Genomic DNA, 12,866 nt, shown 5'->3' on the forward strand with positions numbered 1-12,866 from the left:
GGGGGCAAAAATATTGTCCAACAAGCCAACCTACTAGACGGTAATTCCCAGAAGCAGCATGGAGCCGTCATCAGATAGACGTTGTGGAAGTCTTAAGATGAACAAAAATATCTTATTTTACTTGATGTACTTATCAAATTTTCTCATTGTTAAAGTGGCATATTTTCTTTATAGTCCATCAAAGAATTGGTTGTTCATAAAAAAACTTTTTCAAGCTTTATCATGCATCCCATAAAAACTGAATCATAATTTCAATAGAAATAATACAATTTGATATCTATGGTCTCACCTTCTAAAAATTAGCATTCTTATTGAAAATAATTCTTGTAAGAAAGCAGAGAAGCTGCATTTATTCAGTTAAATCCTAATGTAGCATGTAGGGAATATAGTCAGAAACATGACATATTGAATTATGCCCTAGGTTTATGTTATTGATACATGGTTTTTCATGTAAAGTGAATCGTTGATATTGAGGCCGACTTAATATGCCCATAGTGACCTCTTGATGTTACGAGTGATGTCTAACATTGCTTCAAAATGGAAATTTTAAAAATGGCATCCAATTATTGGCAAACGCACATTCTAAAGTTTCTCGTACTGCCTGTACAGAGGTCCTGGGTGGATGTACTTTTTGTAGCGGTTTGCTTTTCATGAGACTTACGAAGTTCAGCTATGGTCATAGGCTCTTGCTTGGATTTCAATCCTAAAAATACTGCAAAATTTTCCCCTTTTAATTGATACTGTTGACAGAGGCGATCAAGATGATAAACAGCTGTATGCTGCATATTGCAAAAGCACACAACTGTATGCTTTTGCAAAATGCAACATTGAAATTAATTTTGAGGTGTCCAATGAAATATGCATGTATGAGGTTTGTTTAAAATGTATTGCGACTTTGTTTTTTTTTTTAAATTATTCATTTATTCATAAATATCTATTTTGTCCCCTTCAAAGTAATCCCCATCAGATAAAAAACACTAGTAACAACATTTTTCCAATCCTCAAAGCACCTCAAAAAAATTATTTTTTGTGATCTTGTTAAGCTCCTCCTTTGATGCAGTCTTTATGTCGTCAATCGTTGCGTAGTGTCGTCCATTCATGGGCCTCTTCAGTTTCGAGAACAGGAAAAAGTCTCTGGGGGCCAGATCTGGCGAATACGGTGGCTGCGGGAATCATTAGTGTGTTGTTTTCGGCGAAACATTTGCACACAAGTAAGGATGTGTGAGCAGGGGCATTGTCATGATGCAAAAGCCAATTTTCGTTCTTACACAAATCTGGCAGTTTGTGGCAGATTGCTTCACGTAAATTACACGTAATGTGCAGGTAATATTCCTTATTTACTGTTCTACCCTGTGGCAAGAACTCATGGTGCACCACGCCCCTTCAATTGAAGAAAACTGTAAGCTAAACTTTCTCATTCGACCGAACTTGGCATGCTTTTTTTGTTCTTGGCTCGTGCTGCAGCTTCCATTGGGATGATTGAGCTTTAATTTCCATGTCAAAACCATAAAACCATGATTCGTCAACAGTTATGACCCTCCGGAGCAAATTTGGGTCGTCGCGGACAGAGCCATTAGCAATGTTAATGCGTTGCTGTTTTTGGTCGAAATTGAGTAATTTTGGTACGAATTTTGCGGCGGCCCTTGTCATTCCCAAATCATTGGTAAAAATCGAATGGCACGAGCGAATTGATATGTTAAGGTCCTCAGCAACTTCTCTAACGGTGATTCGATGGTTGGCCAATACTATTTTCTTCGCTTCATCAATGTTTTCGTATGTCGTTGATGTGCTTGGGCGTCCGGCACGCTCTTCATTGTTCACATTTTCTCAGCCCTCGCAGAACATTTTGTACCTCTAATAATCATTGCTTCGGTCCAAGGTAGCTTCTCCATATGCCACAGTCAACATTTGGAATTCATCTGCGCACTTAATTTTGTTTTTCTTGCAAAATTTGATACAGATTCTTTGATCCATTTTTCGGAACAGGCAAAAACCGAAGACAAGCCAAAACATGTGCAAGCAAAACAGCTGTCAACAGTTAACTGAACATTTAAAATGGCCGAACTTTTTGGCATGAGTGAGAGACAAAAGTACCAACATTACACCACAAAAAAATCAAAAATCAAATATACATAACCCGTGAAAATTCCAAATTCGCCATACTTTTTGAACGGACCTCATACATGTAGGCTGGTAGCACCTCTTCATTATGTTTGGTTTTCTTCTGGTGACCCTTAACTGTTGTGAATTGAAAGTGATTAAAGCAGCCTTTATGTCTGTGTGTACACCCATGTGCTTATGTATGTCTTTAGTTTCAAAATTCTCACTTTTAAAGAATTTTTGTGATGGTTGTTTAGCGTCTTTTATGTGACAGTGATTATATTTTCAATATCTACAGATGATTAATTTTGAAGCTGGGGTTATGGTTTTTTTTAAAGGTAATTTTATGGGATTGGAATTCATCTGCAAGGAATAGATTTGATGTGTGTCCACCTGTTGTCTCTCAATAAGTTGCCTACTGAGGGGGGGGCTGGCAATGATGGTGCTATTGTCCAGGTACTTCTATTACACAAAGTAACGCCTGCAAGATTTTTTTCCAAGACAAGCCCCTTCTGTAAATTCTCATGCTCTGGTGAGGATAATTAGCATTATTTATGTTGTGAATGTTTTTGTGTGTTGTGGCAGTTGCCCTCAACTATGGGATATTCCGCCGAAAGGACTTCAATGAGACTGGGCAGTACATAATGTTCTACGACATGGGAGCATCAAGCACCACGGCGACCATTGCCAGCTACCAGTTGGTGAAGACCAAGGAAAGGGGTTTCCTCGAGACCAACCCTCAAGTGTCCATCATTGGCCTGGGGTATGTACAGGAAGATGGTTAAGGTAGTGATACAAGTATGCCTGTGCTCAGTCATCTGATATATCGGAGAATGAAAGCCATGGATGTTTCCAACAATATGCAGAAAATGATTCCTCTTCTATTACACAATGTAACGCCTGCAAGATTTTTTTCCAAGACAAGCCCCTTCTGTAAATTCTCATGCTCTGGTGTGTTTTGGTCCTCCATTGCAGGTATGACCGCACTCTGGGTGGGCTCGAGATGCAGCTTCGACTGAGAGACTTCCTGGCACACAAATTCAACTCAATGGGGAAGACCAAGACGGATGTGTTCACTAGTCCAAGAGCACTTGCCAAGCTGTTCAAGGAGGCTGGCCGCCTCAAGAACGTGCTCAGTGCTAATCAGGATCATTATGCTCAGGTTGGCACAGCTGCCTACTGGCCTTCCTTCTACTTTTTAGCCATTCTGCTAAATATAATAGGTCATTATATGGAAAAAGAACTTATTTAACAGTTTTTCAAAAGGAACCAAGTGATTAAGTTCTTAGCCATAAAAATGGAGCATGAAAAAATAACTTAAATTGGCATACACCCCTTCTTAGCTTTTATTTTACTTGGAGTAATATATTTGCACTGATTTGGTTCCAGAGTAATTTTTACTTTGCCTTGCATGTCTATGCATGTTCGACGAGGATAATGGTGCAGCGGTTGTGCTTTTGCTTGGTTTGTCTATATGTGCTCTCTTTGGCCATTTCAGGTTGAGGGCCTCCTGGACGATGTGGACTTCAAGCTGCAGGTGACGCGTGACCAGTTCCAGGAACTCTGTGCTGACCTCTTTGATCGTGTCAAAGGCCCTGTGGATAGGGCACTGGAGTCATCTGGGCTAACTATGGATGTCATTAACCAGGTTTGCATTATTAATCCCAATCCAGGGTTATTATAAGCTGGGGAAGACTGGGTATTGAGTGTTGGGCCTGGAAAGAGAAGTATATTCTCTGATGGTGTCAAAATCATGATTGTTTTGAATATTTTTTTGTTGCAGAAGCTTATGTGGATTCATATGTTGCAGTTTTACTTCTGCATAAGTCTTTACCTGTCAATGTGGCAAAAAAGATTCTCTTGTTGCCTCATTGATTTTAGCTTCACCTAATATCATTTCGTGGCTCCTGACTTGCTGTAGACAAACGGTGGAATTTCAATTCAAAGGGAGAATATAATTCAAAGAACTGTGGGAGATGCCATGACAGAAATTTAAATAGAGTCATCCACTAGCATGCTTTAAAATGCAACAATTTCAAAGTGTAAAAATCATTTGCCTTGACTGGCATCCTGGTGAAGGTGAATAATTTTTACCCTTTCAAATTGTTGCATTTTAAAGGTTTATAATGCCTTTCTAACTCTTATTCAGTTCTCATCATTATCAATGGCGATTGTAATATTGTCCTCATTGTAATGATATGCCTACAGTCAAACCCGGTGCAATGTTAATGCTATAGGAGTTTATGTTTTTCAGCAATTTACAATCTTTTTACCACCTACAGTACATCCTATTTTTACAATATATGTAAAACCCCATGTTTAAGCAATTTCATTTTCAGTTTAACTGCTATTTCCATTACCAAATACTGGATTTAAAAAAAATTTACTATCTAAAACAGTTACTCATGTTCATCAACTAATGTAAATAACTCTTTAGACTTCATTTCATAGATATACTCTTAAAAAAGACTATTTAGAGCAGTAATGTGAATGGTTTTAGCGAAGAATTTAATGGCGGAGGTAATTAGAGTGCCTCTAGTAGGGAATCCATAAAAAGTCGGCTAAGGTAATCAGCAGCTGCTGATTACCTTACCTGGAATTTTTGAATTATTGAAAACTCAATTATTACATGGGGAAAGTCCCTTTGTTGTGTGGTGTTTCTCAGGCAGTCAAAGCAAGTTCCGGCAAGTTTGTGTAATTTCCAATGTTTGTTCTTATTTTTTGATTTAACTATGAATTATGTCCTTAAAACATCCGTTGAGGTGGATTTGGGGGAAGGAAATAGGGAGTGTGAGAGAGGTGAAAACTTTTTTGAGTTGGTAAACTTGAAAGATGGTGTTAGCATCCAGAAATTAAATGTAAATTATTAAAATGGCAAATATGGTATGAGAATTGGGCAGTTTTTTCTATTTTGAGGTGAATTGTCACAATTTGAGTTTCTGTGTTAGAAGTTCATCATCGATCAATGTTGTCACGGGGGGACAGTTCAAAAAAGAAGCCTCAAATTACAAATATCTCTTTTGGATGACCTGTAGAAGGGTGCTGTTCATGCTTGGTGGAATCCTGATATAACAATTATGGCATATAATATAAGCATATCATTATAATGAGTAATATCCTAGGTACAGTTGCTTTATTTGTAAACCAACAAGCTTATTTACTTGTTCAAGGTTCACTTTTAACCCATGATAATTGTCATAATTTTCAATTATCATCTAAGTGAGTGCACCATTGAAACCTTTGGTGTTTGAAGCAAAATCCCAATCATTTCAAAGAAAATGCAATCTTTGCATTCGGCCTCTTGAATCGTTGGATCCAAGAGGTCGAGTGACCTAAAGCATTTATAGTGAGAATACAATGCAGCGGTAAATAAAATATGTAGTCAATCCTCATTCTGTGGTGCTGACAATAATGTTGGCCCTCTTCAGCGGGGTGAACCTCCGAATGGTCATCCATCCTTGGCCCCTTGTGCTAGTGTGAATGGTGACAGGAAATGGTGGTCCATTTGCATGGTAGCTAATTAATTCCTCTGTGCTGCCCCTCCACTCCCTCAGGTGATCTTGGTGGGTGCGGGGACGAGGGTGCCTCGTGTACAGGAGGTGCTCTCCAAGGCCGTGGGCATGGATTTGGGCAAGTCGCTGAACACAGATGAGGCAGCGGCCATGGGCGCTGTCTACCGAGCAGCTGACCTCAGCGCTGGCTTCAAGGTGAAGAAGTTCATCACCAAGGATGCTGTCCTCTTCCCAATCCAGGTGATTTGCATGGGTGGACTCAAAGGGTGATCAAAGGGAGTAATCACTCCCTTTAAATGTGATGACCAATTGAAAAAAATTACAAAATTTGTTACTGCATTGATTTAATGTTATAAAGTATGTTTAATGAGTTGCACAGTTGTACTTAAAATTCACGTATTAATATTGCAATATAAATATATATCCTTGTCAATTGTGTTTTTGATGAGCATTTAATGATTTTGGAATTTAGAGAAATAGTAGGCTAGGGAGCTTGTTGTATTACCTCTACTTCTCTTGGCTGCGTAGGTTTTCGCGGCTGTGGTTTGAAGTATTCTGCATTGTCGGGTTTCACCGCATCATTGTTTGATTCAGACAACAGTTTCGCCGAAGTTGCCTTTGGCGTCTTCAGGTCGAAGATTAGGGACTCAGAATTTTGCCACCCTTATATAGGTGGTCCCGTGTAGTGGCTGCTCGCTGATTGTTCCGTTCCCGGAGAACTCTCTTCCACGTGTTGTGGAGATGGTAGCCTTCATCTCAGTTAATGTTCTCCGGGTTTTTTTGCGATCTCAATGCTTCTCTAATTAATCGTGGGTAGTATCTACTCTCCTTGGCTATTATGTTTGCTTTTTGGAATAAGATCTCGTGACCGGGTTCACTCCATTGGAGTTCTGAAATGGCTGACTGGTGAAACTGCTTATTTGTTGTTGCCCGGAGGTGTTCCTTCATCCGAACTTTCATTGAGCGACATGTTTCCCCGATGTAGGCTTTCCCACGTTAACAGGGTACTTGGTAGACCCCTTCATATAGGTCTTTCGGAATTTGGTCCTTCGGTCCAGGGAGAGCGTCCACTATTTTCTTGGTGCAGTTAAATCTTGTCACCACGTCATGTTTATTTAGGACTCTGGCTATCTTCTCGGATGTTCCGGATACGTAGGAAATAGTAGCGTATGTGTTTGGGTCCGGTTCCGTCTGCTTGATGGACTTGTCCCAATCCCGTCTTTGCCTTTCTTCCCTGGCGGTCCTTTTAAGGACCATATCATTCCGATAGCCATTTTGCTGCAATGCTTTCAGGAGATGTTTCTTTTCTGTTGGCAAAGAATCGGCGTCAGAAATTTCATAGGCTCGGTGAACTAGTGTGTCCACCAAAGAAGTCTTCTGGAGCGGGTGGTGGTGAGAGGCTGCGTTAAGATATTGGTCAGTTTGCGTCTTCTTCCTGTAGACAGCATGTCCCAGCTTCCCATTACTCCTCGTGACTAACATGTCCAGGAAAGGTAGTTGGTTGTCCTTTTCTACTTCCATCGTAAATTTGATGGAGTGATGTTGTGAGTTGAGGAACTCAAGCAATTTCTGAAGTTCTGCTGTGCCGTGCTGCCACATGACGAAAGTATCATCCACATATCTTAACCACCTTCTAGGTTTTTTATCGTACTGGTTAAGAGCCTTCTCTTCAAAATACTCCATGAACAGGTTAGCTACTACCGGAGACAGCGACGAACCCATGGCTGCTCCCTCTGCCTGCTCGTAGAATTCTCCGTTCCAAAAAAAATAAGCATTCTTGAGGCAATGCTCCACCAGTGTGGGGAAGCCTTCCGGGATGCCGTTTGAGGTAAGGCGTCTGATGATCTCCAATGAATCCTTTGTCGGGATGTTGGTGAAAATTGAGACAACATCGAAGCTCACCAATAATTCATCGCTGTCAATTGTGATCTTTTTCAGGATGGCGATGAAATGTCAGGAGTTTTTCACGAATGACAATGTTTTTCCTACGTAGAACTGTAGAGATTGGGCCTGGTATTTCGCCAGTCCGTATGTTGGGGCATCGATCTGGCTGACAATAGGTCAGAGTGGTATCCCCTCCTTATGTATTTTCGGCAGTCCGTATAATCTTGGTGGTTTTGGGGCCGAAGAAAATAGTCCACGTTATTCTTTCATCGGAATGAGGGATTTCTTTATCAGAGCTCTGGTGTTTCGCTCTACCTGTATTTTTGCTATGGGTTGGGCAGTAGATTGGGTGGTGGGGGGAAGGGGAATGTAAGGAGTATATTGGTTTCATGGTTGACATAATGATTGTGAAATCAACTTGTTTGTTGTTTTCTCTCTTGGCTCTGTGCCTGGTGTGCCATCTGGTGCTGCATAACCCTTAAAGGGTCGTCCAATGTCTTCACTCTCTCTCCTCTTTTTGGGATGGATGCAATATGAGGGAGAGGGAAGTGGTGGTCAGGGATGAGGTTGCCCTGGGAAAATTGAAACTAGGTACTTTAACGGGGTTAAGTTAAACTGCATCATGTTTTGGGGATGGGCCTTATTCAAGGACTTGCTGTTTTGATTTCCAATTGCTCCAGTGTGTCCTGCCCTAATGGTGCACGTGTTACACTTTTACTTGAAGCCACATGCACCATCTCCATTGGGTCTTTTTCTATGATTGATATAGTAATCCCTAAAATGGAAAACATTTTATGTACTTTTATCCTGGAGGAAGAATATCTCCTTATCTAGCATTATAGCTTTGTACTCACAAAAGATCTTGAAAATGTTGCTCTTCCTTGCCGTGTTGAGAGTATTTACAAGATGCTTACCACACCAATTGTTCACTGACAGTACATTTTCTTATCACAGTCCAGAGATATTGATGTTATAAATGCATGAACCCTCTCCCTTTCCAACTTGGGCTCATGTATTTTAACATATTGTTTCCATCATTTTGATAAGTTGTTTCAGTCATACCTTGTTGTATTGTGAGTGCAAATGATAATGTGTTACCCTAATCCCCCTCACTTGCTCTTCAACTGCTTATGCAAAAATGTAATTTGGTTGTTACTCTTTTTATGAATAACATATTTACCCGTTGAAAAAAAGGGGAGAAAAGATTGGCCAAGAGCAATGCTTCTACAAAATTCTTAATATCAAGTAGAAGTTGGTGTAATTCCCTCTCCTTCTAGCACCTTATCAATAATGTGTTATCTGCATTGATGAGCAAACTGTATTTATCAACATCCTTCGATACTAGAGTAAAATTTGAGTTCAGGTGCAAGTCCATAGGATATGTGAATGATACATTTGATGAGTGGGTGCTTTATTATGGATTTTGGACATTTCCAGGTGGTGTTTGAGCGTGAAGTGGAGGGAGAGGAGGGCGCCGAGCGTAAGGGCATCAAAATGGTGCGAAGGACATTGTTTGGATCAATGAATCCATATCCACAGAAAAAGATCCTCACCTTCAACAAGCACACGGATGATTTTGTCTTCCGTGTGAGTGAGGCAGTCCCGGAGACAGACCACCTGCCCACTGGAGACACGGCCGACCATGAGTGAGTCCCTCCCCTTTATACGCCTCCTGGACGTGGGCTTGTTTAGTGCTCTTATGCTTCTCCTTTCCCAAGTTAAGACTACAGTAGAACACTGATGTTGTAAGTGCAGAATATAATGAGAATCCTGATATTAAGAGTTCTGTCCAGGGTACAGTTTATTACCCTATGAGTTATATGCAAAAAAGTTTGAGTAATAGTGAGGCTTATGCATGGCACCCAGATTGGTGTTTCTATATTAAATGTGATATATAAGCAATCAGAATCTACATAAACATGGGAATCGTAAAGTTACATATTATGGCTAATGGCACAAATTTTTGTCTCTCTCTGGGTGCCGTTTGTAATTTATGGGCGAATGCATATGTTTGGTGGCTTGTCTGCCTGCTACAGGGCAATATTTCAGCCTGTCAGCACCATCTTTATCCTTAATCAGATTCCAATAATAAATCTGGATGTCTTTTCAATGAATTTTACCAGCCGAGATCAGCAGCTGTAATAGGTATTTAATATCAGCTATATCATCAACAAAATGGACCTCTTAATAGACTAAATATTCTGATGGTTCTCCCTTGAGTCAGATGAAATTGTGATTTCATTGCCGTGGTTTGACCCGTATCCAAAGAGGATATTTAAATAAATGACGTTAGTATTTTGCATATTAAGGAGATTAAATGCCAGTGTTCTATTTTCCTCACAAAACATTAGATATAGTGTTGCCAAAATCTGGAGGACATGGAGAAATATTGTGCCTTTCAAACAAAATAAAGGTCTGCCATACATTTCTACTTAAAAGAACTGTCAGCAAGTCAGATAAAATAGTTAATTTTGAAGTAGGTGTCAGTAATTTTTGTTCAATATCAGCCAGCCGATAACATTAAATTAGTTCTTCAGTTTTCTGCCTGTTAGCAGTTGTGATGAAAATATAAAGCGCAAACAATGGTTTGAGCATTTGATATGTTTTGTTTAATATTCTTTTGTGAGCTCATTAGTTCTGCAGTTTGTTTGCATTTTCATAAAAATTTTCCATGCCTACTTTTATTAACGGTACATTTTTTACGGTACGGTAAGTGATTTTGGACTGGAAATGTGACTGCAACTATGAGTCGATGATGTGTCTTGTCCATTAATAAATTTTCAAATTATTATTTATAAGTTAATAGTTAATGTTCAAAAAGGAAAGAAATTAAACCTTTCAAAGTTTTTGCATTGATGGATTACATTCTCAACCATCCCAAGATGTAATCCATGCCATCTCTGACCCTGTTTTTGTGGTATGAAACTAGTGTCACATAAATGTACAAAAAATTATTATTACTAGCTTTCTGGTTGATATACTAATACCTACATCTTAAAATGCTCACAAGCTTTACTGATTGACTTTGCATGTTAATTACCAGGCAGTGAAGTGTACCTTTTGCATTGCTTGTTTTATAGAGATTCTCTGAATATGCTGTATTGTTTATAATTTAATTGTAGTTTTTATGATAAACTTCACAAAATACCAAGATTGAAAATAAATTACCTGCTAATTTTTCTGATCTCCTAAATTTAAATGTAGTTTAGACATCAGAGGTGTAGTCCACCTTGAAGTCAAACCACTTTGATGCTGCCCTCATTCTCATTAATGTACTTTAAAGTTATTTTAATGTCACCCTGGAGTGAGCAAATATCCTTGCATCCATTACAGGAAGCCCTCCGGCTGAAACTACCCATTTGTACTCTTGTAAAGGGTCTTTGATGCCAAAATAATATCCAGTGATGCTCCTTTGCTCCAGAAGACTAGAATCAACAATCACTCATTTTCTTGATTCCTATCTCAGATGTTTTCCGAAATTTTCTTATGAATGTGCAGTTTTTTCTCGACTTTTTCCCCCAGATATTTGGAATTTGATTTAGTACTACTAGTGAATCATTCCTCAATGCTGGGTGTACCACTGATTGAAAATAAGTCCACCCTACAATGGTTTTGGCATTTCCAGTTCCTGCACATTTGAGGGCAGTCTGTAGGGTATAAACACTGCACATTAGAAATCCTATGCAGAGCTTTATACAAAAGATAGTAGCATTGGAGTGCACTTCATGATCTTTTTTTATTTTACATGCTGTAGGAAACATCATGTTTGTAATTCTCCATACCCTTCCTTACTGCAGTGCAGAAAATGCATACCCTTTCTCATGATTCTGATTAGTGCTAGGTTGTTGGGAGTTACTAGATCCCTTACCTTCACCACAGGGCAGAAGGGTGGACAAACCTGACGGAAGTACGAATTTCGGGTGTGGGTGCAGCGCTGAAGAAGGCCCTGAGCGCACCTGGCTCGGAGTCAAAAGGTGTGAAGGCACACTTCTCGATGGATGACTCTGGTATCCTGTCATTGGTGCACACAGAGCTGCTGGCAGAGAGGACTCTGTCTGCAGAGGAGCAGCAGGTGGCACTTGAAGAGGAGGAGCAGAGGCGCAAGGGGCAGGGTAGTGATGATCAGTCACCACTCTCCAAGCTGGGCAGCACAATAAGCAAGCTCTTCTCAGGTTGGTGGCACACCCCTCTACTCTGACACTATAGGTCACATTGGGGCATAGGAATTAGGTTCTATCTTGATGGCACTGGCTTTGAAATATTGATAGCATGGTGGTGGGACTGATCCTTAAGTGCAAATTAGTTGAGCATTCCCCCGTAATATTGTCTTGGAAATCCAGGTGCTCAAAGGTGCTCCAGGCGGGAGCAGTGCATGGCTACATGCTACCAATGTTGAGCAGGGAAGACAATATATAGGAGAACTGAGTGTTGAGAAAGAGTGCTGATACTAGAGAGGAAAGTGGCAGACCCTTTTTTGGTAGAGTTGCTTGATTGCTAGAGTTGCTTACTTGTACGTCTTCACAATGCATCACTATTCCCTTCATTATTTCCATCTCTGTCATATCTGCATGAATACATTATTATCCAGGATAGCCAACTTGTTGAAAGAGAACTTGTGGTTGCACCATTGATAAATGTCCTACTGTGACTTCCTTTATTCCCAGGCGGACAGACAGCTGATTGAATTTCCCCATTCTTCCCAAGCACTTCATAAAAACTTTAAGGGTTACTTTGATATTTTAATGCTTAAATTATGAAGCATAAATATGTAATTAATTGAGAATGTACTATTGAACCTCTCTTAAACTGATTAAAATTATCTCCTTGGTAAAATAAGAAATATTTTCTTCAAAAAATGACATGATTAAGTACCATATTTCCCAGCCCATAAGGAACTTTACTTTAAACTTATTTAAATTCAAAAATGTGCTCTAAAATCAGCCTGCATCTTATGGGCTGAGGAAATAGGGGTATAACTATGATCTATAGGGTGCTAGCTGAATTGCTGGAAAAAATATTTACTATTGTGTTTTTTTCCTGCATAAGGTACAGAAAATCGTTGCATTTATTACAAATTTTGAAAATTTCACTGGGCTGAGCCAGTAGTAAACCATAGAATTTTCATTTTAATGTTTCCTTGAAAGTAATTTTAAAGAAATTCCCAAATAGTTCTTAATTGTATACAGTGTAGTGTGTTTCATCTACAACTGGTGCTGCTATGGAACTTGTATGCTATGAGCAAACAGTGATATCACCCTTGTTCTGATACAATGTTTCTCTTCCTATAAACTCTGAGCCTACAGGAACTCCACCTTTAGAAACAGATAAGAGTGCCAGATTACTACATCAGAGAATAATGAACGTATTTGA

The 12,866-nt window shown here is 39.6% G+C and overlaps 1 protein-coding gene across 1 annotated transcript in view; it reads left to right on the forward strand.

The window, feature by feature from the left end:
- The window catches only part of Grp170 (Grp170 co-chaperone), a gene marked incomplete at its 3' end in the record, with an annotated part of 32,004 nt that overhangs the window by 7,020 nt on the left and 12,118 nt on the right, over positions 1-12,866 (forward strand). Inside the window, exons 6-11 of the mRNA XM_071584890.1 lie at positions 2,686-2,863; positions 3,076-3,262; positions 3,599-3,748; positions 5,655-5,852; positions 8,934-9,142; positions 11,376-11,668. Coding sequence (XP_071440991.1) covers positions 2,686-2,863; positions 3,076-3,262; positions 3,599-3,748; positions 5,655-5,852; positions 8,934-9,142; positions 11,376-11,668 — 1,215 coding nt within the window. The remainder of the gene's footprint in view (positions 1-2,685; positions 2,864-3,075; positions 3,263-3,598; positions 3,749-5,654; positions 5,853-8,933; positions 9,143-11,375; positions 11,669-12,866) is intronic.

This window comes from Hetaerina americana, unplaced genomic scaffold (assembly GCF_022747635.1).
Source record: "Hetaerina americana unplaced genomic scaffold, ioHetAmer1.1.p SCAF_2, whole genome shotgun sequence".
Lineage (NCBI taxonomy): Eukaryota > Metazoa > Arthropoda > Insecta > Odonata > Calopterygidae > Hetaerina > Hetaerina americana.